Raw genomic sequence first — 22,787 nt, 5'->3', positions numbered from 1 at the left:
GCTGCGTTATATAATACTCCTACAAAACAATACATTATTACACCGTTGACATTTATTTTCAAATGCAACTGCATTTCTTGTAATGGAAAACTCTTAACAGCCTTCTCGAGAAGAGGTCCTTGAATCAAGGAGTGATTTTCCAGTCACCTCTTTCTGTCAAGTTGCTAAATTCAAGCTAAGGCAACTACTCCACTATAACCAATTATAATCATATAACCTGAAATGTTCTAGTTCCAGTCAATAACATTATCTAGATGGGAGTAATAATCACTCATTATAATCATGGATGCCCTTTTTTTCCGCAACTGGTGGTCCATGCTATCTGTTCCCTTAATTAAAATGATAGTTTTCTTTTAGCATATGCTTTGCAAATCATATGGTAACATTGAATTGATTTAGTAGTTGAAGAGTGTAAGTACATATCGGAGTAATTAGCAGTGGAGACACTTTTCTGCAAGGGGTGTCATTTGACATTGCTTCACTAAAAAAATTCACGAATATATACATGGATAGACAATGAAAATAATGCAAAGTAAATATCAATCTAGGACAAGAATTAAAGCCTTAGAACCTCTGCATCCTCACATCCAAAAACTAAATATAAGCATAAGTTGTAGTAATAGGCCGATACCATTTAAGCAAAAGTCTGCTTATATCACGGGTTGAAAGCTCATGATTTGCACCATTTTCCATGCCCCCACCCCAATCTTACAAGCATCTTGATAAATCATTTCGGGCAAAATGAGTCATCTCCCACTTGTTTCAAGACCCAATAACGCTCCCATACATTACTTATGTAGATGAGTTACATAACAAGTAGAAGATCTAATCCATCGTTGCACACACGAGTAAACGCTAAAAGTATATTATTAACATTTGTGATTTTCAAGATTTGCTATAGGCTGGTCTTGTTTGTAATTTGGACTTTTGTAAGGAGAAGCATTTGTTTTAACTGGATTCTTTTTCCATTGGCTAGTTAACAGACTCGTCTAGTTGGAGGATACTACTCGTACTTAGATTCCACTAGAAGCACCGGACAAAATGCAGGAAAAGAACAGAAAAAAAAAAAAGGTGGATGGGGCAGGAAAGAAGATCTCAAAGTAAACTTCTCTACTGTTTCATTGTCTAGCCAGTAATTTCGGATTAATTTCACGTATAGTCGCAACCACTTATTTTAATGTGACCAAGAATAGTTCTATAAATTTATTGGTATAATTGATTGATTCCGTGACCAATCATGAAATTAATCTAATAGTTCCGAGCGGTACAACAAATGTAACAACTAAGCCTAAGTCCTAAACAAGTTGAGATCAGTTATATGAATCTCCACCGATCATGTCCTCATTTAAAGTCATCTCATGCCAACTAAGCGGGAGAAAAATCAATTGAACAATAGGAGCAACATGCTCTTATAGTCTTATTAAGTGCATGACCTATCTAATATATTCTACCAGTGTAATCTACTTAAACCGCATGAGGCAACTGTTTACAGCTACCCTGTATTCAATACACCTCCAACTTCCTAATCTCAATCATTTCTACATTATTTTCATATCCACTAATCTACACTATGGGAATATGCGGTAGGAAAAAATCTTCATTGATCATCTTCTTTTACATCCTCATCTCTGTCTTTGTTCCATGGCCAATAGAATCTTGTCATCCAGTAGATAAAACAGCACTGTTAGACTTCAAGAAGAGAGTTACTTCTGATCCTTCAAACTTATTGCAAACATGGACACTTACAACTGATTGCTGCAAATCTTGGGAAGGTATTGCTTGTGAATCCAATGGCAGAGTTGTCAATGTCTCTCGTCCTGGCCTCTCTTCAGGGGACGATTTCATTATCGATACTTCAATTTCTGGGACTCTTTCTCCTTCTCTTTCTAAACTCTCTTTTCTTGAATTGCTTGATCTTAGTAATCTAAAGGACTTAACAGGACCAATTCCACCTGAATTTGGCAATTTATCACGTTTGATTTACCTAATTCTTGATACTAACAAGCTCTCCGGATCTATACCTGTTACATTTAAAAATCTTGACCAGCTGAAGAAGCTTTATCTCAGTGATAATACTCTTTCTGGTACTATTCCTTCAAGTATTTTTGAAAATTCCTTTTCACTATCAGAACTTGGTCTTTCAGCAAATCAGTTTTCAGGGCCAATACCATCTTCAATTGGGAGTATATTATCATTGACCAAGCTTGATATGAGTCAAAATAAGTTCTCTGGAAGCATTCCAGAGAGTATAGGAAGACTCAAAAATCTTACATATGTTGATTTGTCTGAAAATAAGTTATCTGGAAAGCTTCCAAACTCAATTGGAAACCTTTCCCAAGTGGTTCTAATGTATCTGAATCAAAACCAACTGAAAGGAAAAATTCCTTCATCAATATCTGGTCTTAGCTCATTGGTATTCCTCCGTTTATCGGAGAACAAGCTGAGTGGCAGTTTGCCACCTTCTATTGGCAATCTTCCGAAAATCCAACGGCTAATATTTGAGAACAACAAGCTTAGTGGAAAACTACCTGCAACACTTGGACACCTTGTAACTCTCACTGACATGTTTTTCGCTAATAACCTTTTTACAGGCAAAATCCCATCAAGTTTTGGCGATCTACAGAACCTACAGACACTAGATTTGTCAAAAAATAAGCTCAGTGGTGAAATTCCTCATCAGCTTGTAAAACTAGTGATGTTACAAACATTGGATCTGTCATTTAATCCTCTGGGGCTTTCAAAAATACCAAGTTGGTTCAAGAAACTAAAAGTGTTTCATCTCATATTAGCGAAGACTGGGATTAAAGGGAAGCTCCCAAGTTGGTTGGCTTCGTCATCATTATCAACACTAGATTTATCCAACAATGGTTTGACAGGAAAATTACCTAAATGGATTGGAAATATGACCAGCCTTTCATTCTTGAATTTGTCAAACAACGCCTTCCATTCATCGATCCCTGATGAATTCAGGAACCTGTCACTGCTGATGGATCTTGATCTTCAATCCAACAAATTTTCAGGCAACTTGAAAGCAATTTTTTCCAAGAATTTTCAAGACCCCCTTGGCCGCTACAATTCAATTAATCTTGCATACAACATGTTCAATGGACCATTAGATGAAAACAGTGGAAATGAACCTGTCATGACATCTATTGTGTCACTAAGTTTGTCCCACAATCCATTGACAGGGCACATACCGAAATCACTTGGAAATTTGACAAGCTTGCAGGAAATTAAACTAGCCGAGAATGGGTTAACAGGTGAGATTCCAACAGAATTTGGGAATTGCAAGGAACTAAAAACAATTTTACTATCAAATAACAAATTGGGAGGTGCCATACCAGCAGAAGTTCTGAATTTGAAAGACCTTCAAGAATTTGATGTGTCGGGAAATCGACTAACTGGTAGAATCCCTCCCCATAAAGCCAATATCCCAAAGTCTGCATTTTTGGGAAATCATGGCTTGTGTGGAGCTCCACTTCCTCCTTGTAAGCACACATAGTATCTGCCAAGAGGAAACCTTCAAACACAATATTTCCTTTTTCTTTATTTATTTTTCATTTTCGACATAATTGTTCGCATTGTATTTGTACTCACTCAAATACATGAAAATCAAAAGTTATTCTGACCACCCCAGGTTTTCTTTTTTCTATTAAGGACAGATTCTAAGAGGGCATTAGGAGCCTGTAAAACAAATGGAAAGATGCTATTGTCCTTTCCCAGTAGGTTCTTTTGTTAACAAGAGTATTGTATGAAACATGAAACTGTGCTGTCACTCTCTTTTGTCACCAAATTCAATTTACTGTTTTTCTTTATTACTTTTCAGATTCTTTCAGTTCTTTTAAAGCTTTTCTTTTTCCTAGAGCAAACATGCTAGAATGTACAGACAGAAAATGGAAGTCAGTTTTTCACTTTCTGTGGAAACAGCACAACTATTCAACAGGATCAGAATTTAATGTAACCATAACTTTACGCTGGTCTTCAATATACCAACTTTTTCCTAGATAATAAGATTTTTCTAAATATCAGTTGGTAAATCATCTACAGCAGATCCCCCTGAATATGCCAAGGGAACTAAAACAACTGATAAATTATCAGTGCTGCCATCTAAATATGCCTTCTGAATAAGCTGTTGAGCCAATACTGATGGATCTGAATGTTGGCCCTCTGCCTCATTTAGAAAGTCACAGACTTTTTGGGGACTTAAGCTGTCAAATATTCCATCAGATGCCACTACCAAAAACTCATCTTTTGAAGTTAATTGTAGCCAATCAGTCACCTCTGGAGTAGCTATAATGCCATATTGTTTCAACGGAACATCGCCGATAGCTCGAGTCATGGGGAAGTGACCCATGAGGAGATCAGGAGCATTATAAATAGGGGTGAATTCTCCTCCAGAAGCTTCAACCCTAGCCCTCTCATCCGACCTATCTGCATTATGATCTCTCGTCAACTCCTTAGCCAAAGAAGCAGAGCAAATAAACGCCTTTGAGTCTCCAACATTTGCCACTAAAACTTTGCTATTATTATACACGAGGGCAACAACTGCAGTAGATCCCGAATAAAGGTGATATTCAAAAGCAGCCTTGGAGAATGCTACATCAATATCCTCAATGGTATCAACTAATGAGGATTTTAGAAATTCCGTAAAGTTAGAAGATTGTTCACCGTAATTCTTAAGGAGAAACTTATCGAGAAAGATCCTCGAGGCCATGTCACTAGCAGCCGATCCAATATGTCCATCAAATACTGCCACAGCCCCAACCTTCACCGCTTCAATGCCACCGCTATTAGGCCCGAAGAAAGGAATATTAAGATCAAGGTCGCATGTTACTCGATCCTCTTGGTATGACCTTCTTCCTTGGATAGAGGCAAAGTGACAATTTTGAGTTGGATTTGACAATGTTGTTGTTTTTTTATTAAGAGACGAAAGGAGTGCGTGTGCAATCTTCTCTGCTTCAGGGTCAAGTTCAGGTTCAGGATCAGGTTCAGGCTTAGGATTAGTTACGTAACTAACGTTAGGGTTGGTTAAAATTCCAACTAGGCCGGAAATAATTAATCCACATATGATAACACTCTTAATCTTCCAATTAGCTCTTACTTGTTTAATATCTAAAGAGTGAACAGCATCGCGACGTCGGGCCATCTCTACGAAAGACAATACGGAGAGAACAGAGCAGCACTAGCGATGGAAGATGATCAACTCTTAGCGGCTGTTGCCTTTTTCGGCGATACGATGTTTGCCTAACATGCATACAAGTCCAATTAGTATTACTTATAAAAGAAGATGATCCAAGCAGTTACCGAATTTCTTACCGTAAAAGGCTCAAGGAATCAAACACGCACCAGTGGTCTAGTGGTAGAATAGTACCCTGCCACGGTACAGACCCGGGTTCGATTCCCGGCTGGTGCACAAACTTTTCTTTTTTGAACAAAACAGAACAAACTTTTAATAGCATACCAATGTAGGTGCTTTTTAGGAGTATTGTTTTTGTTTGTAGGTAATGTTTACATGGTTATCAAAAAAAAAAAAAAAACGTACAGCTTACCTCTACCTTCCGGGGTAGAGAAGTTGTTTCCGCGAGAACTAACTTTGGAAAAAGCAAAGATGGGGGTGGGGTGTTGCGAGAATCGAACTCACGACCTCTCGCACCCGAAGCGAGAATCATACCACTAGACCAAACACCCTCTCGATGCTGTGTCATCTTATTGTGGTTACTTATTATAATATTTTAAACTAACACATAACATCCAAGGTTCTTTTCTTCAAACTAGACGATGAAATCTGAGGGTTCAAAGGTTGAGGAAGAGCTGGAATACCTTAAGTTTCAGCTATTAAGCACTCCCTTCTACGACTAAGTTATGAAAGTAGATTTACTTGATGCTAAAATGAAGCATTTTTTTATGCTTATTTTATCCAAGGAGTTATTTAGTTGAATGTAATAATCAGTATGAGATTTCTGCTGATTTGGCTAAGTTGTATTGGGAGGTCAGTTCACTGATTTCCTAAGACTCTACCTTGGGCCTATATTTTTTAAACCCTATGCTACTATACTTGAGAAGGCCTTCAATTGGGCTCTTAATTAGCCCAAGATGTTGAAAATATATACTCCAGTTTCTAGAAGTGTACTGGATTCTTCTCTGTGAAAAGGAAACAATATGATGGAGTTTTTCTAGTCATTAGTTACAATTTTATCTGGTGGGGGTATTTTTCTAGGCATTACTTACATAGAAGTTGGGCAACATTAAAGAGCTATGTTACATTTGAAACGTTGAGGTTATGAGTTTAGACGGTAATTTAACAAAAAACAGCTTCTGTTTTATACGCTTTAAGAACAGAAAAATAAATAACGGAATGGAACATAAATTTGGTCCACAAATTATATCAATCAATCATCTCCATGCCGAAGCCGAGCCACAACGGCACGGGGAGAAGACTCTCTTCTCATCTCTTTAAGAGCTAGAATCAGTGGCAGAGCCAAGATTTTCACTAAAGTGTTTTAAAATACGAAGAAAAAAAGGCCGAAGGGGGTTCAACATCTACTATATATATACATAAAAAATAATTTTAATCATGTATAAACAGTATAATTTTCTGCCAAAGAGATGAACCCCCTAAGCTTTACCTGGCTCCGCCCTGGTTAGAAGATGTGCTTCTATATAGACAGTGGCGAAGCCAGAATTTTCACTAAGGGGTGTCAAAATATAAAGAAGTAAATTCACGAAGAAGCCAAGGGGTGTCAATATGTAATATATATACATAAAAATAAAATTTTTACCAAGCTACACAGTGTAATTTTCCGATGAAGGGACCCCTCAACTACATGTGGCTCCGCCACTATATATAGAAACACAGAAGTTGCTTTTCCTCACCATTGAGAGACAAAGTTCATTTTTAAAAAGTAATTTTGTTCAAATTTCATTTCCTCCCATTTCTCAATTCACACTACATCTCATCTTGTAACTCAATCTTTAAATCCAACGAATTATTGGCTAGGCAAACATGAGAGAGGACACAGTACTCACACACATAAATTCACCTATTTTTGAGAATTACTTTGGTTTTCACAATTTAATTTCTAGAGAACTAGTAATGTTTTTTTTCAAAAGTTTTTTAATTATTTCAATTCAAACTGCCTTGCTTGATATTTGAATTTTCAGACGTAAGATGGGTCCACATTGAGACTTGAGAGGCAGGATGCTGGTGAAAATCGCTACATAACTGCCAGTATACCATGTGAGCTTCTTCTCATTTCAATTAAATAAGTGAATGTTTATATATTTTCATGCTCAAACGTTTATCATCTCAAATTAACTAATTCAGATTGTCTCTTTAATTTTCATAAATGGAGTAGAATTAATGCGTTTACGCAAGTAAGGTCTTAACCGCTTAAAAAAACTTGTGTATAGTCCCACTAGGTGTGCGGTTGAGTGTAAGAAGTAGTTATCTTGCTCTGTATTAAAAACTCAGAATAGTGTATAATATCCCTCTTGAAGTATGAGGGGACTAGCAAGAGTTTGTTTACCTAATGTCTTTATGTTATACACTTTTCACTATCAATACAATGAATAGAGCTGTGAATATAACATGTTATTCCATTTTTCAAGTTAGTATATGAATTTGCTAGGAAAAATTTGCTTGTTACTGCAAGTTAACTTAATCAGGATAGAAACATTCCAGACTCATTGCTACAGGTGTACAAAGCAAACCGACAAATCGCATCAAACCGATAAACCGAGTCAAACCGAGAAAAAAACCCAACTAGTGGTTTGGTTTGACTTGGTTTGGTGTTGAAAAAAAAATCGACCATAATTGGTTTGGTTTTAGCTAAAAAAAGTCAAACCAAACCAAACCGACCCGACATTACGTGTATCCGATTTTTAAAAATATTTATTTGTAATGTAATTTTTAAATATTTCTTAAAATTTTTCATAGTATTTTGTCTTTTATTATATTATTTTAAGCTTGTATATCCCATAGATGTTAGTGACTCAAATAAAGTCCAAATCAAAACCAACTCAACACTAATGCTAACAAAAGAAATTCAATTCTAACACTAGGAATGACAGTAATGTTGGATATCTATTCTTTAGTTTTGCACAATTGTTTTAGAGCGTAAAAATACATAGCTTAATTTTTTTCTTTGTCATGTAATTAATACTTATTAGCCGTACTTATTTTACCATAACTTAGTATTTAGATTAAAGTCATTTTCTTTATGGCTTATTAATTAGCAATACTTATTTTAACCGATTTTATTATCTTTTTTGTTGAATATTTTAATACGATGTCATCACCAATCTCACATTTTGTGTTATTTTCTTAAGAAACACCTTATTTATATAGTTGTTTCTTACTAGGACTAAAGAAATATTTGAAGTAAACGTCATATGTTTTGTATGAAGATTTTTTTAGAAAAAAATCCGAAAACCCCGAAAAAATCGAATAACCCGAGAAAACCTGAAATTGAAAAACTCGAATTTTATTGGTTTGGTTTGGTTTGGTTTATAAATTTAAAGACCCGATGCAATTGGTTTGGTTTGTTATTCGAAAAATCCGAACCAACCCGGTCCATGTACACCCCTACTCATTGCATAAATTATAACCTCTTGTCTTTTTGCACTCGGTTCAATACTCGCATTGAGGCTCCGATTAATTAATCCGTATTCGCGCAGTATAAGGTTTAATATTTAAAGGGAAAGCGCTCTCTAATACAATTTTTCCCTTAGTCGGTGATCTCAGATTTAGGACATTCGATTACAACCCCCTTGCTGGTATTATAACCTCTTGTCTAATAGGGTGACCACACGAGAAGATATATATAGGAGACAACTTTGAGAAAGGACGCAGAATGGGAGTCAGTGTATGGACTAGTAATGGTAGTCAATTCAATCATCAATGTCTTACTACACCTTACATGTGAATGTTGATAGGAGTGTCCTCCATAATTTCCACGTGATCAGAAATTTGGAATTTCACGTTAATCACACTACTTGGAGCTGAATATGAGTGAAAGCCTAGGTCCAAAATTCAAATCTGCATTGGTACTCATTACTCAAAATTATACTCCATCTGTCCCATTTTAACTGTCGTTTTAGCTTTTCTTACGCTCATTTAAAAAAAAAAATGCAAGATATAGTTTACTAAGTTATCCCTATATATTTAAATAAAGGTAGACTAATTTATCCTCTTAAATATTTTGCATCCTCTTTTAATATTAAAGATATAGTTGAAAATAATTATCAACTTTAATCCTGAATTTCAAAAATGACAATTATTTTGAGACAAATTTTTTGAGCTAAAAAATGATAGCTAAAATGGGACAGAGGAGTATATTATTAAGTCATAGTTAGAATGATTTCATCATGAAGAGTGTTTATATGAACATTTCATTTTGACTTGACTTTTTTCTTTTTTTTAAATGAAAAGGGATTCTAATACCTAAAACTTTTTTTAAAATGAAAAGGGATTCTAATACCTAAAACACGGAGACCACTACATTAATATTAGCCTTCAAAAATATTTGAGCTTGAAAAATTGGAATGTAAATTTAGCAAAAGCACATTCTTTTTGGGTACCGCAGCATTGACTCACCGAAAAGGTGAAGGCACATAAGACTGATAAGAGGTTATTAGATGGAGATTTCTGGAGTTAATTCCCTAGATGGTCACTCAAGTTTTGAAAATTGCCTTTAAATGTCATTTTTTACTTTTTTTAGAACAACAAAGTCACTCAATTATTACTATTCTTCGCAAAATATACTTAACACCTCAAAAACTTTCTTCTTTCCTAGTTGGCATGCCATGTCATTAAAACCAATTTTTTTACTAATATACCTATTTAACTCATCAAACTTATTTAACCAAACTTATATTTTATACCCAATCAAATAAGATCCGGTTAAAAATCGGCACAGGTATTAAACCATACTTTTTATTTAGCCACTTTTTCAAACCTAAGATTCTTTTATCTCAATTCAAATATATTATTTTTTAATTTAAATTTAAATTTAAGTAGTTTTATCTTTCTGTTCAAATTCAATTATTTTAATTATATTTTTTGTCATATTAAACAACGTATTCTTTCCACATTAAAATGAAATTTCACATATAACACAAAAATCACTTTCGTATAATTTTAACTTTTAAAACATTGATGAGCCGTGAAATTACGGCACATTAGATACTGATTCCTTAGGCTTTTGTGACTCTTCAAGCACTTTTGGTTTTACTTTTAGTATGTTTTTGTCATTTTGTAGGAAAAGATATTCGGAAAGCATAACGGAGCAAAATGAAGCAAAATAGGCCAAGGACACACTTTGCACAACATGCGAGCCGCATGTCATGTCTGCGGATCCACAATTCCACCGCATAGCATGACAGGCCACTGAAGAATAGAGAATGAAAGGTTGCGCAATTTGCGAGATCAACATGCGACTCGCATGTTAAACTTGCGAGGCAACAGTGTTAACGCAAACCTTGTTCGAAATCTGGGAAGCCTGAAGTCAAGAGCATAACATGCGGCTGCTGAGCATGCTTCGCGTCTCGCATGTTTGTCATGCGACACAACATGCGAGACGCATGTTGCGTCCGGTGGTTATTTTTGTCTAAAGTTTATGCACATTTTTGGTGGATATAAATACGCTCCTAGGATTCTGAAAAAGACATTCTCTGCACTTTTTGTTGTCTTTTTGTGAAGGAAACATTTATTATTAGTTGTTGGAGCTTTAAAGAGGAATCTTCCACTTTATTTTGTTGTCTTCTTCCATAAAAACTTTGTAAGCATTATGACTACATTATTTACCTTTGTCTTTTACTTAATGGAAATGTGTAGCTAAACCCATTAGCTAAGGTTGTGGGACCAAATGTGTTAGTTATGTGATTGGATTTCATATTTATACTATATTTATATGTTAATGATGCATTCTAACTCTTCATGCTTTAATTTCTCTTAATGGTTGCAAACATTATTTGTGCCTAAGTACTTTCGCTTTGCTTGAGAAAGAAAGTGGAAGTTAGGAAAAGAGTTAGATAGCAAGGATTTGGGGCATTAAACCCATCTAATAGCTTGAGCTAGAGATAGGATAGCTAACTTGTAGCATAATGGGTGTTTACATTCTCCACATTCTAAGGCTTGAGAAAGCTTAATAATGATATTTATCAATTTGGTTGAAAGACTTTTGATAAAATTACGTAATCATCGTTAATCGCATCTAGACATTTAAAGAGGTTGAATTGATACCCACTTTCATTACTTTCCATTGGAACCGCAACCTTAGTCCCTTTTTCCAATAGTTTACATCTTATAACAACACCCCTTAGTCATTACTGAACAAACATCAAATCAGTTACTATTATATTCCCCTCTCCTTTGAAATATAGACTAACATTCGAGCGTTACACTCAACAAGTATATTTCTTCACTGTATTCTCTGTGGGATTCGACCCCAACCTGGTTGGGTTCTATATTTGACAACAACCTCTTACTCCTAATATTAAAGGTGTAATTTGGGCGTATCAAACATTTAATTAAATATTATATTTTATGAAACAAAACTGTTTGATGAATTCTCATGTCAACTTAAAACCAAGAATTTCTTGGGCGTATTCCACTAGTCGGAGAGTGCTAAACAAGTAGAAATAAGTGAAAACTGAAAAATGAAGAATAACAACTGAACAAGGTATTGTAATTAAGGTACAAGACGACCAATAATAAAAGTATCTTGGTCTCAGGTGGCAAAAAATTGTGGTGGAAAATGAACTTGAATGAGAAATTTAGATTAAATGACAAATAAAGTGGAAAAGATATTTATGAAGTAATAATTGTAGAAAAGGAAGGAAGTAAACTGAAATTGATGTGAAAGAGAAATTAAGTTAGTGTAAAGTTTTTTCTTTGTATTCCGAGTTAAATTTTTTCTTTTGGAAATATCAAAAAATTATACACTACATATTTAAAAATAAATAACTCAAAATTTAAAGGATAAATTTACACAAACTTTATTTCTTAAAATATAAGATTCAGTTAGAATATTTTGAAAGTTCAAAGTTCACTTATACATGTAATTTATGTGTTATCTGTGTAATTGCATTTTAATGGGAAAGAATGTGTCGTTTCATGTTGAAAAAAATGTGATATTTAAATATATTTGAATTTGAATAGAATGATAAAACTACTTAATTTTAATTTAAATTAAGATAACAAAATCTTAGAGTTGAAAACGTGGCTTGATAGAAAGTATGTTTGATTCCTTTGCCGCTTTTTTACCAGGTCATATTTGATTGGGTATAACATATGAGTGTTAAATGGGTTTTGATGAGTTAAATAGGTTTTTAAATAGGTTTATTATTAAAGGATTGAGATTTAATGACATATCAACTGAGAGAGAAGGAGGTTTTTAAGATGTTTAGTATATTTTAAGAAAAATCGTAATGGTTGAGTGATTTTGTTGTCCTAAAAGAAACAACAAATGATATTTAGAGGTAATTTTTCAAACTTGAGTGATCATCCAGGGAATTAACTCATATTTTTGTGGAATAGGATTTAGTTGAGATTTTAAACTTTTGTGCTTATTAAATTAAATAAAAACTTAAAAATGTGGTTGAGACAAAATCAATAAGCTGTAGAGTACTATGACTAGCGCTGCTACTTTTTTGGCATGAAAAAGAAATAATCATGGTATGGTTTTTGGGTAAGGGAGGTGGGAATTTATCGGTGGCTAATTGCTTCTTTATTTATTCTTTCCGTTTTAATTTTAATGTTTTGTTAATTAATTATATTTAAAATATAGGTTATGCCAATGTAAATTTCTGAATAAAAAATTTCTCACTTGACATGTACATGTACAGTACCATATGATGATGTGGCTATATATGACATGCCATTTTCGATGCCGGAAATTTGATATTCCGGTGATTTTTATGTTTGGACAATTAACACATAGTTTAGCGATTTTATTGTTACAAAAAGTACAGTTTGATGACTATATATGGTATTACAAATAGTTAGTTTGGTGATATTACTGTTACAAAATGAAATTTTGTGACTTTAATATTAGAAGGACTAAGTTTAGTGAGCATCAGTGAAATTAACCCGTGTCAAATGTCGATATAAGGATAAGTATGAGGTAAACAATTTTCAGTTATAGGGAGTTCATAATATGCATTAGAAGGCAAATACCTATATGTAAAGTAGCCTGAATTATACTGAACACCCAAATAAAATGGAATGGTGACAATAACTTATATTGTCAACCTCGACACATTTGAAATTGAAGCGTTATTCTTTAGTGGATTGAATTTACAATAAAATAATTGTTATATATGAATATGAAGTGTATTTCACTTTTGTAGTGGTAAAATATTGATGCAAAAAGTATTTCACCTTTTTCATGCGCCAGCATTTGAAGAATTCTACTCCAATAATACACAACAAACTTTTGGCAAAGCATGGGAAGTAGTGGTCCAAATTTTGAGCAATGTGCTTTCCCTCTAGTTCCTGAAATAAAACTGTTAGGCATTCTTACCGCCGTTACTAATTATGTGTTCCTTGTTTGGCAAAGAACATTTCACCATATGAGTAACTTTCGCAAAGAATATTTCACCATATGAGTAACTTTTTCTTATTGCAAGTTGCAAGTATGTATGAGTGTCAATTTAGATGGGTTGAGTCATTTATGCATTAAATTAGGTATTAAACTGGCTGAAACTAAAAGCAATACATTCTAAAAGTAGATAACTTTCGATACATTACTAGCCCAAACTAAGTGACTAACCCGTAGGAGAACTATAGAAGTTGCTTCAATGTGTTTGTTTAAAACACAAATTTGAAAAAGAAAGAAAAATGAACATATAATTAATAGTACTACTAGAGAAGTTGCTGTTCAATTGTTGAAACTTCAAGAAGAAGAGAAGTAGTAGTAGTACTTTGTCAAATCTTCTAAAACATACTAACAAATTTATAATCTCCTACAAGTACAAATTTGCAAACTTCATAAAGATTTCAATTTCAGTTTAAACTTGGAAAGAGTCGTGGGACCAATTAAAGCAATTGGAAATAAGCAAAGTTGGGATTCCAACTTCCAAGTAATGTAATGAAGCAAAAATGGTACGTTGTACTACACATGAGGACGTCTTAGGAAAGTGGAAACCTCCTTCCTTCTCACAGAACTCCGTAGTCCGTACCTTTTCTGTTTGTCTCTCTTGCTTCTCTTCTCTCTGCACGTTACCTTTCTTTTCAAAGGAATAGATATTTACCCATTGCAAAACTATGCCAAAAAATATTCTGTGCTCATAAAAGTTTACCTTGTCATAATTTCAAATGATATATAAGAAAAGCTACTGCTAACTTAAATTTTTCATGAAAATAAATTGAGAAGTGTAATTATAGTCTCCTGAGGACCAGGGGCGGCTCAATATAATTAGAGGTCTAAAGCGAAACTTTAATTAGAGGCCTAAAACCTAAACAAACTTCACATATTATATTATTTGAAATCTATATTTCTAACTATTTTTAGATGAAAAATTATTAATTAATAATTTTTTTTTGTAATTGATTTCTTCGCATTTTTTTTTATTGTTGATTTTAGGTCAGATTTTATCAATTGCAATGTTGAAAAACATCTTTCCACTAAGGCAATTATTAAGGAACTTTTAACATGATTTTATAAGTAATATGTTGACAAATTTTAGATAAAAATAATAGAGTTAGAACGATTGAATCTGATTCAAGAAGTTGTTATACTTAGTATACCCCACTTTAATATGCTTGTTAGCTTGAAAACCTAGAAAGAAACAAAAAATAAGTTGCAATTTACTTTGTTCAACACTTTTTGACTATTGAATCTTATTTTTGACAAAGTATTACTCTAACTTATAAGATATTTGAAGAAAAAGAGTACAAAAAAAAAATTAAAAAGAATAAAATAATATAAATTTATAAGAAAACCATTGTACTTTCAATAATAAATAATCACTTTTCTTTAAAAAAATTTACTAACATATAATTTATTCTTGGTAAAATTTGCGGGCCCAAAATTGGGGGCCTAAGGCATATGCCTCACCTTGCCATAGAGCCGGCCGCGATGAGGGCAGATAGAAATACCCGAAATTATTTATTTATATAGTATAATCATGGCACTTCATGAATTAAGAATAAGCTAGATTTAGATGAATTGACCTTTTATGCACGATAATGTTAATTTTGCACTACTAACTAGGCTACTTAAGATTCAATTATGCAAGGAATTGTCTATCGTAAAGGTAATTTACTAACTTAAAAAATATGATAGCACTATATTATAATTGATTAAATTACATTGATAGTGTGTAAAATTACTGCAAGTTTAATTTAATCCATTCAATATAGATGAGTTTTGAGTTCGAATTTATAAAACGTGGAGCTAGAGTTGAAGTGCATGTAATGGGCAATAAGGTAATTATGGCACAAAACAGCTTATCCAGATATGGATATTCTGAATTTTGGTAGGCTGCACATTGCGAGGAGACTGCATTTTGGAACGCCGAGGATAATGAAAGTGGGCGCCAATAATGTCAATAACCTTTTTTTTTTCCTTTGGTTATTCTATTCAATTCGTTCAAAATTTTGAAGTAGTCAAGGATACTATACTCCAAAGTCTACATATGATAAAAACTTAACCTCGAAAATGTAGAAACGATTTTTGATGGCAGTCAACTGGCAGATTTTTTTTATCCAATCATAAACTTACACGTGTTAACGGCCTGCCTATGAACAACCTTGAGCCGGCAGTTTAAATGTTGTACAGTGTAAATTTGGTATATCTGGCCTTGTTCTAAAAATAGGAAGACAAAAATTGAAAAAGAAAAGGCTTTAACGTGATAGCACTGTACTTAAAGAGATACCGCGCATATATTTTTTAGGGATTATAAGCAATTTTCTTCAGGATTCAACAAATTGTCTTAATATCATAGATTTTTTTTATGCTACTTCAAGAGTGTCCTTATATTTATAAAATTTGAAAAATGACTTTAATTTTCAGAATAGTCATATCCTTTCACAAACAGATGTATCTGTTCAGTTTAAGACCTCTATATATTACAAATATCTAACATATCTTTCTTATAAAATATTGATGACTTTAAATGAGGAGGATTAATATCTCTAAAACTTTAGTTTTAATCCGATTAAATGTAGCAATTTCTTTCCCCGCTCGCTGTGATAAGTGCCAACATTGGCGCAGAGGGGGAGTTAGGAGTTTAATTTATGAGTTAGGAATTTCTAGTATTTTTGGGGACAATTCAGAAATTGGTCTTTATGGAAGATTTTTCTTGCTTTCAAGTATTAGTACTATATGTTTTTGTTCGTACAATCATAAAAAGAAAGATAAAATGATTGTCTAATATCAATAATAGGGCCACCCATAACCCTAAGAAAAATTGGAAAATTTTAAACACATTTCAAACTTTAAAAAGAAAAAGAAAGAAAGAAAATCAGAAAGGGATAGAGTACAAGAGTGAAAACAAAGTAACTGAGCTAAGGGATAATACATTAAAAAAATTCTCGAAACTTGTTCGATTTGTAATTTTCACACCTAAATTATGTTATATTTATATTATCGGATTAAACTTCTTATCTCAGTCTCTATAAACAACATCATAGTTCAGGTATGCAAGTTGCAACTCGAGTCAAATTTAATAGTAGAACTTTTTATGTATTATCCCAAAAGAACAGAACTATCCATGCAGGTACTAAAATGCCCTCCTCCTTAGTTGTTATTAGTCCTATATATAGAGTCTCTAAAATAGATGAGAGGTGACAGACGCAAAGGAATAATTCGAGTTGGTGAAGAAGGAGACAAATGCGGGTCGGAATCAAATTGCTCTGCTTTCATCTACTTTTAGCACTCTTTGCTTCCAAGGGATTATGCCATCTTCCTTATCATTACATGCACTACATTCTCATCATTCTTTATTATCACTCTAAACTATACTATACTAAATAAACAATAATTGTCCGTATGTTTTCCTTAATTATATTACTCCCTACACTGTATACTATACGAGACATAAAATTAGTTTCCATTTTATTATACCTTGCCATAGTCATGCTATATAATATCAGCAGTGCTCTTTCTAAATAAGAAGTGGAACTAAATTGAACTAAATAAAAATATTATTTGTCCTTCAATTTTAGTGATTTTTACTGTTCTTTTTGCTACGAGACTTCGAATGTGCTCGCATCTGGTCTTATAATGATGGAAGGAATGTAAAGAGAATGAGATTGAGAAATAAAAAGGCATTTGTAGAAAAAGCCCAAATTAAAGTAATGTACACTAATATTTATTAAGTGAGCTACTTTCATAAAAAGGAGCACATAGAGTTAGACTGTTTATAATAATATAACTAATACTCCAATAGCACAAGATCAAATCATTAGACTGTTTATAATAATATAACCAATACTCCAATAGCACAAGATCAAATCATACTACAACAATATTTCTATATGAGACAAATATGATATATCATAGCTGTGGACTGTGGTTCAGAACCAAATGAAATATATATGAAAGGGCGTCCTGGCCTTCACTCTATCCAACAAAATGTATTTTTTTTCCCCTTCTATATTAAGGTTTTAGATAAACAATGAGAAGCAAATTATACTTTTCGGACCCGTTTGGCATAAGAATTATTCACTTTTTTCCGGATTTTTTTTCCACTTTTTTCAAATATTAGCGTTTGGCCATGAAAATTCCAAATACAACTTCAAGTTGTATTTGGAATTTGAAAAACAAGAAAAACTCAAATTTTTCACTTTTTTCACAACCAAAATAAGTATATTTCAACAAAAAAAATACAATTTGCAAAAACTACCGCCAAACATAACTTCAACTCCAACTCTAAAATTTCAAAAAAAGTGAAAAAGTTTTTGGTTTCTATGTCCAAACGCCTACTTCGTTTTCGGTGTTTCCTGATCATCCTTTTTCTTTTTTACTTTGGTGGTATTTGCTGCTTAGATTCTCATTAGGACTCACTAACATTTAAAAAACACTCATATTTTAATTTTAAAGCTTTATGCATAATTGAATAGTTAAAGGAAATTGTAACAGTACTAGTTATAATACATATAAATAAAATGGATCAGGACATATTTAAAAAATTTAAATTCCACATAAAATCCAATGAAGCTTGAGGTTTTGAAAAAATAAAACAAAAAAAAAAAATAAAGAAAAAAAGAGAGGTATGAAACTTTGATTTCTATAGTATGCAACTACATAAAATTTAATCATTGAGGAAAATACTTCTTATAATCCATCATATTTGAAGGTCATTATTGACCTTTAAAAAACGCATGCCATAATCGGCTCTCTTTTTTTTTTAAAAAACGCATGCCATGAATGAGGTTCTTTCACAAACGCAAAATGGTAAGGAATTAAGTGAAATATCTTTTTAATAAGTTCGAAAAACATGCTATATCAGGTGCAAAGAAATTGATGTTCAATCGAGAATTGCATCATCTATAGATCGCCATGGTGATGATTTACCACGATTATTGCACATGACTGAATATAAAAGTTCGCTTAGCACCTAATATAAAAAATAAAAATAAAAAGGAAAGAAAAAGAAAAAGAAAAAAGGAAATCCACAATATTCAATGTAGGTCACATTATTTGGATTTATTGTAACTTTAATTTCCCATTATGCAATGAACATCATCAAGTGAATTCTTGCATTACACGAGCCACCCAAAGTCGCTGATTAGGTCAGTGGTATACTTTACGTGCAGATCACAACCATCCTTCACGGGCAATACATGCGCATGCGAAGTGATTTCACTCATCTTCCTCCTCTCCAACTCAAAGTTGTCCATTAGAATGGCTTTTTCTTGTAAAATTGCAAGATAAAGAAATACTAAAATTACGATCTAATTTTACGTCTCAACAGGCATTAATTAACAATTACTACTCCCTCCCACTTTATATGAGACAATTTGGTGCACGAGAGTCCACTATCTAATTTTCGTTTTGAATTCGGACATAGTACTAGAACCTTCAAGTTTTCTGAAACAAAATTCAAATTTAGAATCTATATAAAAAGCATTATAAATCAGTAAGCACAATTATTAATAATATATAAGTAGTATTTAAAAAGCATATGGAAATATCGTAATCAAAGAAAAGCTCTTTTGACTCTCCAAATAGTTATTGTATGGTGGACAAAAGGAGTATTAATTAATCATAAAATAGCCACGACCTTTTTTGAAAATTTTCAGCAAAACGAAAAGATCAAAAAGCACGCTAGATTGTGGTAATAACCAGTTTAACTGATTTTAGTTTGAAATCATATATTTATGTATAGTGAATCTATAGTGATTTTGCTAAGTTGCAAGAAGATGGGAAGGTAATTATTGAGCAATTTCCACATATGATGGAAACAAATATATGAGATTTTCGGTAGGAAATTAGAAAAGTGCAAAGAGCGGGAAAGCAAATTGAATGGTAAATTGCCATCAAGAGCGCCGAATAAAGCGGTAGCTAAGATAAGCATACGTAATTAGTCAAAAGAGATGGGACCAATCTTCCAAAAGAAGAAAAGTTTCACCCCCTAAAAGAAAATAAGTGACAATTTCTTTGGCAGTTTCGTTTCTTTCATGGCCTTCTTAGGTCTTTGGCTCCATAACGCTTCATTCATTTAGCCATTTTAGAAATAATAAGGGTTTATGATATTGTTAATTACGACGTTTAGTAAAACTGAATCTTTTTTCGTGTGAAGTAAAGAGTATTTTAACATCGTAAGACCCATTTTGATAAAAAAAGAGAAAACGTTACGAGATATGATTTTGAATTTGGACTTAAATGAGATAGGAAGAAAACTTTCTCTTGGTGTTCGGTCGCTTTTGTCATTTCCATAAACTTGAGTACTTCAAGTGAGAAATAAAAAAGCAAATTATTTTTAATTTTGAATTTCCCACCAACAAAAAGTGTAAATCTTGTAGTAGCACCAATTTACATTAGAATATTCTGGGAATTGGAATAATTCAGTTGTTACTTGTTAGAATGTAATCTGTGTAATATTACAAAAATAAAGTCAATCTATTAAGTAAATCTTTGCCAGTCAAAAGATCATTTATAAATACTCATTACTATTCAAATGAAAACCCCCATAGAAAAGTACAAAGAACAGAGAAAATAAAAAGACAAAAGGGGGGTGTTTTTGAAGGAAGAAAAAAAAAAAAAAAATTTAGGAGTAAGTTTTAAGGAAGAAAGCAATAATATTTGTGTGTTTTCTTTACCCCCATCTGTCTCTCATTCAATGCTTAACCAAACACAACACCACTCTTTTTTCTCTCCTTTCAACCCTTTTCCCATTTCTTCCCTATCTCCTCATCCACCTTCTTCCTCCTCTCTTTCTATCCAGGTACTTTAATTTCTTCTTCTTTTAAACCCCCAAAGTTTTAATCTTTTTCTCTTTTTGTGTTGTCAATTAACGGTTTTTCTTAATGTTGTTGAAAAACAGGGAATGGACTGTGTGGAGGGAGCGTTGAAAAGCAGTTTTATGCCTGAGACACCGTTGAAAATGACCCAAAACCAGGCCTATGGGGATGACTTGTTGACCACCGGTAACGGTCAAAGCGAAGACTTCTTTGTTGACGACCTTCTTGACTTTAATGGCTTTGTTGAAGGTGAAGGAGACCAAGTACAGGAAGAAGAAAATCAACAGGGAGAAGAAGATAACTCCGTTCACAAACCATTCCCTGTTTCAATTTCTGTTTTGCCTCTGGAAAAAACAGAGGGTAAAGAAGTTGAGGTTGAAAAGGACATAGTCACCATTTCCGTTCCTATTAAAGAAGATTTTGCTTCTCTTCCTGTTAGTGAACTCACTGTTCCGGTAAGTTTTTGCTATAAAGTTTGGTTTTTTATGAAAAGAAACGTTTTTTTTTTAAAGTAGTTCTTAAACTGAAGAAAAAAAAACGGTTTTTTTAAATTTTTTTTTCTACAGGCGGATGACTTGGATAGCCTTGAATGGTTGTCTCATTTTGTTGAAGACTCGTTTACTGGATACTCACATGCTTATCCAGCCGGAAAATTACCGGTTAAACCAGTTGAGAACCAGTCAAGCCATGGAGAAAGTCCGGTTCAAGAGAAGTCATCCTGTTTTGCAACACCGGTTCAAACCAAAGCCAGAACCAAGCGTGGAAGGACAAGCATTCGAGTTTGGCCATCCGGTTCAGGTTCATTAACCGAGTCATCTTCTTCTTCATCTTTATCTTCATCTTCATCCACCACAACTATGTCTTCATCTCCTACTACACCTTGGGTCCTTTACCCAACTCCGGTTCATACTGCCGAGTCACCAGGCAAGCCGCTTGCAAAAAAACCAAAGAAAAAACAGGCTGTTCAGGGTGGAAATGGGCCACAGCAACCACGGCGGTGCAGTCATTGTGGGGTTCAGAAAACCCCACAGTGGAGAGCCGGTCCAATGGGTGCAAAAACTCTTTGTAACGCTTGTGGGGTCCGCTACAAATCGGGTCGGCTGTTACCCGAATACCGACCCGCATGCAGCCCGACGTTTTCCAGTGAGTTGCATTCGAACAATCACAGGAAAGTTTTGGAGATGCGGAGAAAGAAGGAATCAGAAGAAAGCGGTTTAGCTCACCCGGTTCAGAGTTTTTGAAGATGCTTTAATCATTTTAAAAAAAAAATAGAGGTGCTTGCAGTGTAGGGAATTTTAATTTTAGTTAGGAAAAAAGAAAAAAGAGAACCGGAGTGAAGGTAGTAGAAGGTAAAAAAACAGAGCAGGCTTAGTAAGAGAGTTAGACCCGGTTTAGATTGTACATTCCTAACATGGACCCATGATTTGGTGAGGTAGGTTTCGAAGTTTAGTGTAACGGATGAGAAGTCTTTGATGTACTTTCCCTGATAAAATTCCCAGAAAAAAAGAAGGAAAAGAAACGCTTTTTTCAGAAAAAAAAAAAAAAAAAGTCTTCTTATTGCATAGTCATGTTTTTATTCTTTGTTATTGGTATTTGTATTATTGTGCAAAAAATAGGAGGGAAAAAGCAAGATGACAAGTGCATTTGGAACGTTTCAACTTTTAGTAAGCAGGCCGTTGAAGAGTGAGGATTATGTGAGCCTTTTAGGGTTAGCACTGGACATCATCCCAATTCCGAAATATTCATGGCTTGAGCCATAAGCATTCGCCTAATCCTAACCAATTGATTTTGCACTACCGGTACTAGAGAATCTTATATTTCTAAGTTTTTCACTATTTCGTTTTGTTCTTTTCTTTAGTTTACAATTTGTTTCGTTATAAACAAACGGAAAAATGAAATCAAAGAGATTAGTGATATTTTGGGTGGCAATCGCATATTGTTGAGGTGGTCCACACTATTTGGTTAGACAATTCAAAGACACATGGTTAAAATCCATACCAAAATTTCGATGTGACCGATAAATATGTATCTTACTTTTTAGGAACCTCTTTTGGTAGAGGAGAGGAATCACAAGCTTTTCGTGTAGAAAGTTGAAGAGCAGAGTCTTACAAAGAGAAAAGTGTGAAAAAAAAAAAAAAAAAAAGGTCTTACAAAGAGAAGACAGTCTGCAGGGACTGTGGCTGCTAATAGGGGCGCGCTTTTCTAGTTTAATTTTGTTATGGTTTCACTTCATACTCTAGCATTAACAGTCTTTGACATGGACATATCCTTCTCCCATTCTTTCCTTCAATATTAGTTTCTTGCTAATATGATCATTGGAGCGGAAAATACTTCTGGGGATAATGCTTACTTTGAACCCATTGACTGTCAATTGCAA

The 22,787-nt window shown here is 33.6% G+C and overlaps 3 protein-coding genes and 2 non-coding genes across 5 annotated transcripts; 3 read left to right on the top strand and 2 right to left on the bottom strand.

Annotated features, from left to right (window-relative positions):
- The first annotated feature begins 1,427 nt into the window (after nt 1-1,427).
- LOC132046484 (LRR receptor-like serine/threonine-protein kinase FLS2) lies at nt 1,428-3,764 on the top strand. The gene has a single exon (XM_059437123.1). The coding sequence runs from the start codon at nt 1,571-1,573 to the stop codon at nt 3,500-3,502; it is 1,932 nt and encodes a 643-aa protein (XP_059293106.1). The 5' UTR covers nt 1,428-1,570; the 3' UTR covers nt 3,503-3,764.
- Nucleotides 3,765-4,018: 254 nt separating this feature from the next.
- On the bottom strand, nt 4,019-5,146 carry LOC132047825 (probable protein phosphatase 2C 51). Its single transcript, XM_059438807.1, has one exon. It carries the CDS (start codon nt 5,144-5,146, stop codon nt 4,019-4,021), a length of 1,128 nt encoding a protein of 375 aa, XP_059294790.1.
- A 196-nt stretch (nt 5,147-5,342) lies between these two features.
- On the top strand, nt 5,343-5,413 carry TRNAG-GCC (transfer RNA glycine (anticodon GCC)). Its single transcript has one exon. It is a non-coding gene; the product is annotated as a tRNA-Gly (tRNA).
- A 203-nt stretch (nt 5,414-5,616) lies between these two features.
- Nucleotides 5,617-5,688, bottom strand: TRNAP-CGG (transfer RNA proline (anticodon CGG)). The gene has a single exon. It is a non-coding gene; the product is annotated as a tRNA-Pro (tRNA).
- Nucleotides 5,689-20,230: 14,542 nt separating this feature from the next.
- On the top strand, nt 20,231-22,060 carry LOC132046483 (GATA transcription factor 5-like). Its single transcript, XM_059437122.1, has 3 exons — nt 20,231-20,394; nt 20,494-20,865; nt 20,977-22,060. Exons 1-3 carry the CDS (start codon nt 20,290-20,292, stop codon nt 21,649-21,651), a joined length of 1,152 nt encoding a protein of 383 aa, XP_059293105.1. The 5' UTR covers nt 20,231-20,289; the 3' UTR covers nt 21,652-22,060.
- The last annotated feature ends 727 nt before the right edge of the window (nt 22,061-22,787 follow it).

Source organism: Lycium ferocissimum, chromosome 2 (genome assembly GCF_029784015.1).
Source record: "Lycium ferocissimum isolate CSIRO_LF1 chromosome 2, AGI_CSIRO_Lferr_CH_V1, whole genome shotgun sequence".
Taxonomy (NCBI): domain Eukaryota; kingdom Viridiplantae; phylum Streptophyta; class Magnoliopsida; order Solanales; family Solanaceae; genus Lycium; species Lycium ferocissimum.
The sequence above is the reverse complement of the archived record's forward strand: the minus strand, read 5'-3'. Positions and strand labels throughout refer to the sequence as shown.